Here is a 9,701-nt window from a genome sequence, read left to right as displayed (position 1 = left end):
TCTACCGAGGTTAATCTTGATACTTACTGGGTACCGACTGTGGTGTACTCATATTACACTTCTGCATATTTTTGTGTAAAGCCAGGTATTGGAGATATAAGACTCGGGCAGAGTTACTGTGTTGATCGCAAGAATTCAAGGTAGAGCTGCTTGGTCGTCGCAATCCCTTGGAGTCTTTTCATTTTATTGTATTGTTAACTCTTATTCGAACAATATTGTATATTCGATCCTTGAGATCATTGCATGTATTCAGTTAGAGTTCGTGACTCATTATTACCTGTCTTGGGAGGTTGTTATAATTATTTCCGTTGTTGGTTTCGACACTTGTATTAAATTCTATTTCAAAAAAAAAATGGCTTGAAATGTAATTGTAATCGGCTTACCTAGTCTTAGAGATTAAGTGCCATCTCGACCCCTATGGTGGGATTTTGGGTCGTGACAAAGAATGTGACCAAATAAAATCATACAGTCAGTAAACGTCAGAAGCTAGCAAGCCAAAACGGGTGGAATTGTTATAAAATAAAGACAGTAAAGTAAAGACAAGTATAGAGAGAAACTGATATAATAAGCAATTTCAAACTGATGTACATAATGAACTGAAATCTCTTCTATTTATAGAAGAAAAGAAGCTGCTATTGTATGTTGCTGTGTAAGCTGCTACTGCAAGCTGCTGTGTAAGCTGCTGTATAAGTTGCTTGTAAGCTCCTACTGCAAGGTGCTGTGTAAGCTTCTTATAAGCTGTTATTGTACCAGTTATAGATAATCTTCTACATAAGTAATATTTATTCACAACGGAGTGCCGAAATGATAAGCTTCTTCAGGAGGCTTATTTTCAATAGAGTACTAAATATATAACATATTTACGGCGGAATCCAATATGGATAAGTTTTTCAGGAAACTTATTTACAACGCAGTACTAAATGGACATTCATAATATAATATATTTATAATAGGAATATTTTTTTTGACGATTGATGTGGGAAAGCCAGAATTCATTTTCCTTTTCCTACTCTAACTCCCAATCTGATATTAACAGCTTGTCCCTACGGCCAATCTCTAGAAAAATTCAACTCCTTCAAAGAATTATTATAAAATTTAGCCTTAAATTAAAAGATATAAGACGAAAAGCACTAAGGGACAAATTACTAAACCAAAATTAAATGTAGTGCAGCGATCGAGTCCCTATAGCTTTCATGGAAAGAAGGCTTTTATTAAAGAATTTCATATATACAGTGGGTGGGAAATATATCCCTTGTATAAATTCAGGTTTACAAAGCAAGGCCAAAAACGATACAAAAAACAGTAAAGAAGTAGGTGATCACTTAAGCTTCTCTGCAATCATATATGCCAAGATTACCACCACAGCAGCAGCAGAAAAGCACAAACATGGAGGAGATAAAGAAGGGAGCATGGTCTCCAGAGGAAGACCAAAAATTGAAAACTTATATCATGAGATATGGCATTTGGAATTGGAGCCACATGCCCAAATTTGCAGGTTTGATTCATTACAAATAATTTCCAATATCAGATCCAACATGTTAATTCTGATAATTCATTCTTTGATTTCTACGCATGCATTAATATTTCTACACATGCACTAAACATACTTGTAACCCTAATTAATTCAGTGTGTAAGTTCATTAATATGTTCTACTTAATTAATTAGTCTCGTGAACGTACATAATTGCAGGGCTTTCAAGAACGGGGAAAAGTTGTAGACTCCGATGGGTGAACTATCTTAGCCCTGATGTTAAAAGAGGTCCCTTTATCATGGAAGAAGTCGAAATAGTCGTCAAAACCTATCAGGAACTTGGAAATAGGTGAGACGAACTTCTAATTCTGAGTTCTTTTTTTTGCTGTTGTAAGATTTGAAATTTTAATAAACAGAAAAGAATATGTAATAGAAGTCGTTGTGTATTATATTATCTCTAGATGGTCAGCCATTGCTGCAAGATTGCCAGGAAGAATAGACAACGAAGTTAAAAACTTCTTCCATACACACTTAAAGAAGCATTTGGGAGTATTGAAGAGCACTACTAGGGCAAGAAGCAATAAAAGGGTACTGAAGAAAACCAAAGGAAATGAGAGGAAAAATGCCGACAAACGATCACCTGATCCTGTTTCTTCATCAGACAGCAGCAGTATTATTACATGTGAAGAAAATCAGATGATGGATGTTACTATGAGTTTATATCAAACAGACGGAGATTGCTACAACGTTGTCGATCAACCAAATATTGAGATGGAAATTAGTCCTGTTATATTGGAGAGCAACCCAGATGATGGTGGTACTTATAATTCCAACTGCCAACAACTTCATGATCAGTTTGAGTACTCTCATGAGTACATTTCCGAATATTATTCCAGCTTTGACTCAATCGACCAGTTCGATATGAGTTCATTCTGGTTTGATGAACTTTGGGATGCCGAAACATCTGATTTTTTGAGAGATGTTATAACTAATTAGCACCTATGTCTCACGTCTAGCACTTTTTGGCCTTTTTTGGTAAACAAAGCCAACTAGAAAACGGGGATCAGACAACTTCTACGTCCTGCTACTTTTTCAATAATATGATGTTATAATGGATTAGTGGTAATAGAAGCTATATGTACTCTTTCTAAGTACTGCGTGCTACTTGTTCACTAGAGAGCAAACAATTGCGGAATATTAAATCCCAAATAATGTTAGCGAAATTGAGAGAGAAAGCATAAGGAAGAGGTTAATCCAAAAATATAATATTGTCCCCAACTAAGTATGTGAATCCCAAGTTTTCCAATAGCTTGCAAGGAATGTCTGACAAACTAGAATTTTTATGAATGAGCTGAAAATATAAAAAGATAAACTCACGAAAAAGTCAAGGGGATATATTCCTTGAATACATATGTAATTAATCAATATACAACAACAACAGCAACCCGGTATAATTTTACCAGTGGAGTCTGGGGATGGTAGTGTGTACGCAGACCTACCCTGGGGTAGAGAGGCTGTTTCCGATAGCCCCTCGGCATCCTTCCCTCCAAGAACTTCTCACCTTGCTCTTGGGGTGACTCGAACTCACAACCTCTTGGTTGGAAGTGGAGGGTGCTCACCACTAAAGCAACCCACTCTTGTACTTATGCAATTAATCAATATATGTGAATATAATGCATTTGATATTGGGAAAAAATCTTTTTATATTTGTATATGAGGTAATATATGTTCATATTTAATGATCGCATGAGAAAGCGACACGCGGAACCAAAGACAGAAGATAGCCACACCCGAAGGCAATGATCTCGGTTGTCATCGGAGAGAATGATACTCATAAAGACAAAATAAATATCGCCATCCGGTAGCATTCAATACATAATATTCTATAATATTAAGTACATGATTTGTTACACAGAATATGGCATTCATTGTCTACAGTTACACATTCTTCAATGACACTCATAATCGTCATTAAAGAGGAGTTTAATCCTAGGACCTTGTTCCCTAAGTGTAACTATAAATAATGAGCTCTATCATCATTGTAGGACGACGAATTTTCTCACAAGCATGTACTATACTTCACAAAAAGCTCAAATAACATTTTACTTTCTTGCTTACTTGCACTGTACTTATTTCTCCCGGTAGCTTTGCGCTCGGAACCAAGATATATGTCGTTTATTCCAATTTTAAGGCTAAGTCTTATATTTTTTGTCTAATTCATCTGTTAATTTTGGATCAAATTAATTCACTCGTCTATAAACCACGTATAAATTCAACTGTACCATTTTACGGGTAAACAGTTTGGCGCCCACCGTGGGGCATGGATACTCGTGTAATTGAATTGATCCCTCCATTAGTTACTAACTTGTTTGATTCTTTGTTCTTAGCAAAAATTATTAAAAATGCCATATAATGGTGTTAACAACATACACAATGTTAAGGCCCAAGAAAATCAGCCTCGGCACGAGGATTTAATCAGTGATGATGTTAAAGAAGAGCACGTCGTCAAAGCAATCAGGGTCTTGCAATAGCAACAAGAGGCCATTATAGGCCATCTCACACGACAGAATAAGGTCATGACGGGGCTGAAGCAGGCATTGTCGGGTGCTTCCAACAACGCGAACAGACGAGGTCCAGTTCTTCCCAGTGCTCCCGCAAACCAAACGACGTAGAGGGTCAACAACAACACCCCGAGAGGCGAGGTCGGCTTCGATGGGGTCGGGGGGAGCGGATCCAGTCATATCAACGAGAGTGATCCCTTTAAGATCGAACTCGTGCGATTTTTAAGGGAAGTAAGCGCCCGAATGGATCAAATTTCGGGCGCACCACCATTGCTGAAACGGTCGGACTCAAAGAAGTACACACAATTACCGTACAAACCAAGCGCGATACCAGAATTGATTCCGAAGCGGTTTAAAATACCAGACGTGTCAAAATATAATGGGACTTCAGATACTGAGGAGCACATCACCGCCTATCTCTGCCCTGATGTTATGAGAGGACCTTTTAGCATTGAAGAAGAAGAAAGAGAAACAGTAATCAAAACTTATCAGGAACTTGGGAATAGGTGAGACGGAGTTCTAACTTTGTGTTTTTTTTTAAAGAATATTTTTTTTTTAAAATGAAATTTTAATAAACCAAAAGAATATGTGATAGAAGTCGTTGTGTGTTATTATCTCCAGATGGTCAACCATTGCAGCAAGATTGCCAGGAAGAACAGACAACGAAGTTAAAAACTTCTTCCACACACACTTAAAGAAGCATTTGGGACTGAAATATGATGCCCCGTTGAAGAGTACGACTAGGGCAAGAGACAATAAAAGGGTACTGAAGAAAACCAAAGGAAATGAGAGGACAAACGCCGACAAACGATCACCTGGTCATGTTTCTTCATCAGACAGCAGCAATAGTATTACATTTGAAGCAAATCAAATGATGGATGCTACTATGAGTTTATATCAAACAGACGGAGCTTGCTACAACGTTGTCGATCAACCAAATATTGAGATGGAAATTAGCCCGGTTATATTGGAGAGCAACCCAGAAACAACATCTGGAATAAATCTTGGTATTGCCACGTGTCAACTTTGTCAGTTTGAGTACCCTCACCCGTGTACAATTTCTGATACTGCAACTGTTGATTTCTTCGATCAGTTTGGTATGAGTTCATCCTTGTTTGACGTACTTTGGGATGCTGAACATCTTCTTTTTTATAGATGTTACAACGTAGACCCAAGTTTAATTTTGCGTCTTAGATTTCTTTTTTTCTTAAACAAATCCAACTAAAAAGCTGGGGATGATACAAAAGCTTCTACCAGTTTTCTGAATGAGTAATAAAAAGTTACGTTCTCTTTCTCTAGGAAAGAATTGAATTCTATGTCCTCCCATGTTTCGAGTTCACAACCCAAAATTCCAGGTGCATGGCGCCTATCATGATACTAGTCATGCCGACAATTCACACATACCAACATCTTGAAATTCAAATTATATTGAAATAAGTTTAAGTAAAAGTCTCATAAAACAAAATGAAAATGTCACAGCTTAATACAGAATTTTTTCAAAATTCGATTGTCACTGAGTACATGAGCATTTATACAGTAACATAGTCTGAAACACTGTCTAGAAGAGGAAAAGTAGTACAATAGAACTAAATGATAAAGAAGGAGAGTCAAGAACTGCGAATGCCAAAACAGCTAACTCGAGGATCTCCGAACTGAACAATAGCTCCAAAGTCAGCAACCACCGTACCCGTAAGTACCTGGATTTTCACACGAAGTGCAGGGTGTAGCGTGAGTACAACCAACTCAGTAAGTAACTAGTCTAACCTTTGGGCTGAAAGCAGTGACGAGCTTCACAGGTACAATCTAGTTACATAAATACAGTGCAGAAATGTAGGCATGCTTTCAAGTTCAACAGTTAAAGCTCATACAGGTAAGATATGTCAAGTGTAACTGAAATGCAAAATGATACATCTCGATGTCTACATGTCAGTTATGTATGCCAACTATAATGCAAACAGTGATGAAATCATATGCATACTCTCAGAGTATCAATCACTTAGTCCTCTCATCCACTCCATCCTCACAGTCACTCATTCCTCCCAATCACTCGACACTCGCACTCACACTCGCACTCAATAGGTACTTGCGCTCATTGTGGGTATGCAGACTCTGGAGTGGCAGATCCAACCCAAGTGCTATAATAAGCCAATCATGTCATAAATCAAAAAAGCATACCGCGGCATGCAGCCCAATCGCATAAATATCCTCAAAATCAGGCATGTGACCTCACTCAATCATCAATCTCTCTAGTCTCTCGGGCTCACAAGAATCATGATAATCAACCCAAACAATGATGATATGATGTATCAATAAATGACAATAGAGACTGAGATATGATATGCAAATAATAGCTGTATTGAGTACATAATTACAATTTAAGCAAATAATTCAACATGTAACATGACAACAATACCAATATGTAGACTAAGCATGATTTCTAACATAACTCAAAGCTCAATTTCTCCAGCACATGGAGAATATATGGATAAAAACAAGATTATTCAACCATACAGTTCAATGGAATCGACTAAGTCACAATTCCTACGGTGCATGCTCACACGCCCATCACCTAGCATGTGCGTCACCTCAACATCAATCACATAACACGTAATTTAGGGTTTCATACCTTCAGAACCAAGTTTATAAATATTACTTACCTCAAATAGTGCAACTCTCTACTCCAACAAGCCTTTAACTCGCGAGTCGGCCTCTGAATGCCTCGAATATAGCCACAAATAATCCGATACAATCAACTCAACCAACAGGAATTAATTCCGTATAGAAATTCTAAGTTCTTAATCAAAAGTCAAAAAGTCAACCCTAGGCCCACATCTCAAAATCCAATAAAAGTTACAAAATCCGAACATTCATTCAACCACGCCAAAATTACTCAAATCCGATACCAAAATCTCGCTCAAATCCCCAAAATCCGGCCTAAGAAGTTTTCTCCATTTTCCCCCAATTGTTCAACCCGAATCACTAATTAAATAATTAAATTAAATATATAATCATGAAATTTAATCAAAACTAAGTAAGAATCATTTACCCCAATCACTCCCTTGAAAATCTCACCAAGAATCACCTCAATCCGAGCTCCCAAAATCAAATTTGTGAAATGAACTCAAACCCTCATTTTTGAGATTTAATATTCTGCCCAGATATCCCTTAATCGTGATCGTGAAGCACAAACTCAGCTGCCCAAGAATTAACCTTACGCGAACACGACAGTCTCTAAAAGAACGCGAAGCACTGCCTCCTCAAAACTATGCGATCGCAGACACAGTTATGCGATCGCGAATAACACCCATGCGGAATCCAACTGCCTCACTTACCCTTCGTGAACGTGGCCTAGCCTATGTGTTCGCGATTCACTGCTTCACTAACCTATGTGTCCACAACCCTCAACTCTCGAACGCGTAGAGTAAAACTCCAGATGCCCAAAACAAGCCTTCATGATCGCGTACCTCTCCACGTGATCGCATAGAAGGACACCAGACCTGAACACCAGCTAACTTCAGTAATCTTCCAAGTCCCAATTTCACTGTGTTAGCCATCTGAAATCCACCCAAGGCCCCCGATACCTCAGCCAAACCTACCAACAAGTCCTAAAATATCATACGAACTCACTCGAAGGCGTCAAATCACATCAAATAACGCTAAAATCACGAATTGCGCATCGATTCAAGCCAAATGAACTTATGAACTTCTAACTTCTACATTCAATGCCGAAACCTATCAAATCAAGTCCGATTGACCTCAAATTTTGCACGCAAGTCATAAATGACACAACATACCTATTCCAACTTCCGAAACCAAAATCCAAGCCTGGTAACCACAAAGTCAACTCTCTGTCAAACTTCTCAATTTCCAAACCTTCTAAATTTTCAACTTTCGCCATTTCAAGCCTAAATAAACTACGAACCTCCAAATCACTATCCAGACACACTCCTAAGTCCAAAATCACCCAACGAAGCTATCAGAACCATTAAAACTCCATCCTGGAGCCATTTACACATAAGTCAACATTTGGTCAACCTTTTAACTTAAGCTTCCTCACAAGGTAGGGGTAAGGTCTGCGTACACATTACCCTCCCCAGACTCCACGGTGTAGGATAATACTGGGTATGTTGTTGTTGTTGTTTCAACTTAAGCATCCAATCTTAAGACTAAGTATCTCAACTCATTCCGAAACATCTCCGGAACCGAATTGACTACCCCGACAAGTCACATAACAACAATTTAGCATAGAATGAGCAGTAAATAGGGAACGGGTCTACAACGCTCAAAATGACCGGCTAGGTCATTACATCCTTCCCTTTTAAAAAAATGTTTATCCTCAAATGAGTCTAGAAACATACCTGGAGTCTCAAATATATGTGGATATCTTCTCTGCATCTCCCGCTCAGTCTCCCAAGTAGCCTCCTTAATTGGATGACCTCTCCACTGTACCTTCACTGAAGCTATGTTCTTTGACCTCAACTTTCGAACCCGCCGATCCAAAATGGCCACCGGCTCCACATCATAAGTCAATTCACCATTCAACTAAACCGTGTTGAAGTCCAAAACATGAGACGGATTGCCGACATACTTCCGGAGCATAGAAACATGAAATACTGGATGAATACTCGTCAGACTAGGCGGCAAGGCAAGCTTGTAAGCCCCCTCTCCAATCCTCTGAAGCACCTCAAACAGACCAATGCACCGAAGTCTCAACTTGCCCTTCTTCCTGAACCTCATAACATCCTTCATGGGTGAAACCTTCAGTAGTACCTTCTCCCCCACCATGTAAGCAATATCACGAACGTTCGGATCAGCATAGCTCTTGTGTCTAGACTATACTGTGCGAAGCCAATCCTGAATCAGCTTAACCTTGTCTAAAGCATCCTGAACCAAATCAGTACACAATTGTGTAGCCTCACCCTACTCAAACCAATCCACCAAAGACCGACACCGTCTCCCATACAAATCCCCATACGGAGCCATCTGAATGTTCGAATTGTAGTTGTTGTTGTAGGAAAACTCTGCAAGAGGTTTAAACTGATCCGAAAACCCCCCGAAATCTATGACACAAGCGCGTAACATATCCTCTAATATCTGAATAGTGTGCTCGGACTGTCCGTCCGTCTGAGGATGAAATGTTGTACTCAACTCAACATGTGCCAAACTCTCACTGTACTGCTCTCCAAAACTGCGATGTAAACTGCGTGCCCCGATCTGAAATGATGGACACTGGCACACCGTGAAGGCGAACAATCTCGCGGATGTAGATCTCAGCCAACTGCTCTGAAGAATAAAGTGGTCCCAACTGGAATGAAATGCGCGGATTTGGTCATCTAATCCACAATCACCCAAATAGCATCAAACTTCCTCGAAGTCCGTGGGAGCCCAACTACAAAATCCATGGTGATACGCTCCAATTTACACTCCGGAATCTCAAGCCTCTGAAGCAATCCCCTCGATCTCTGATGCTCATACTTCACTTGCTGACAGTTTAGGCACCGAGCTACAAACCCCACTATATACTTCTTCATCCTCCACCACCAATAATTCTCCTTCAAGTCCTAGCACATCTTTGTGGCACCCAAATGAATGGAATACCATGAACTGTGGGCCTCTTCAAGGATTAACTCACGTAGCCCATCATCCCCAATAGTAACCTCCTTGGCATC

At 39.3% G+C, this 9,701-nt stretch overlaps 1 protein-coding gene across 1 annotated transcript; it reads left to right on the top strand.

The window, feature by feature from the left end:
- The first annotated feature begins 1,309 nt into the window (after positions 1-1,309).
- On the top strand, positions 1,310-2,597 carry LOC104117403 (transcription factor WER-like). Its single transcript, XM_009628455.4, has 3 exons — positions 1,310-1,495; positions 1,691-1,820; positions 1,933-2,597. The coding sequence occupies exons 1-3, from the start codon at positions 1,345-1,347 to the stop codon at positions 2,465-2,467; spliced, it is 816 nt and encodes a 271-aa protein (XP_009626750.1). The 5' UTR covers positions 1,310-1,344; the 3' UTR covers positions 2,468-2,597.
- Positions 2,598-9,701: the final 7,104 nt, after the last annotated feature.

Source organism: Nicotiana tomentosiformis, chromosome 3, assembly GCF_000390325.3.
Source record: "Nicotiana tomentosiformis chromosome 3, ASM39032v3, whole genome shotgun sequence".
Classification (NCBI taxonomy): Eukaryota; Viridiplantae; Streptophyta; class Magnoliopsida; order Solanales; family Solanaceae; genus Nicotiana; species Nicotiana tomentosiformis.
The sequence above is the reverse complement of the archived record's forward strand: the minus strand, read 5'-3'. Positions and strand labels throughout refer to the sequence as shown.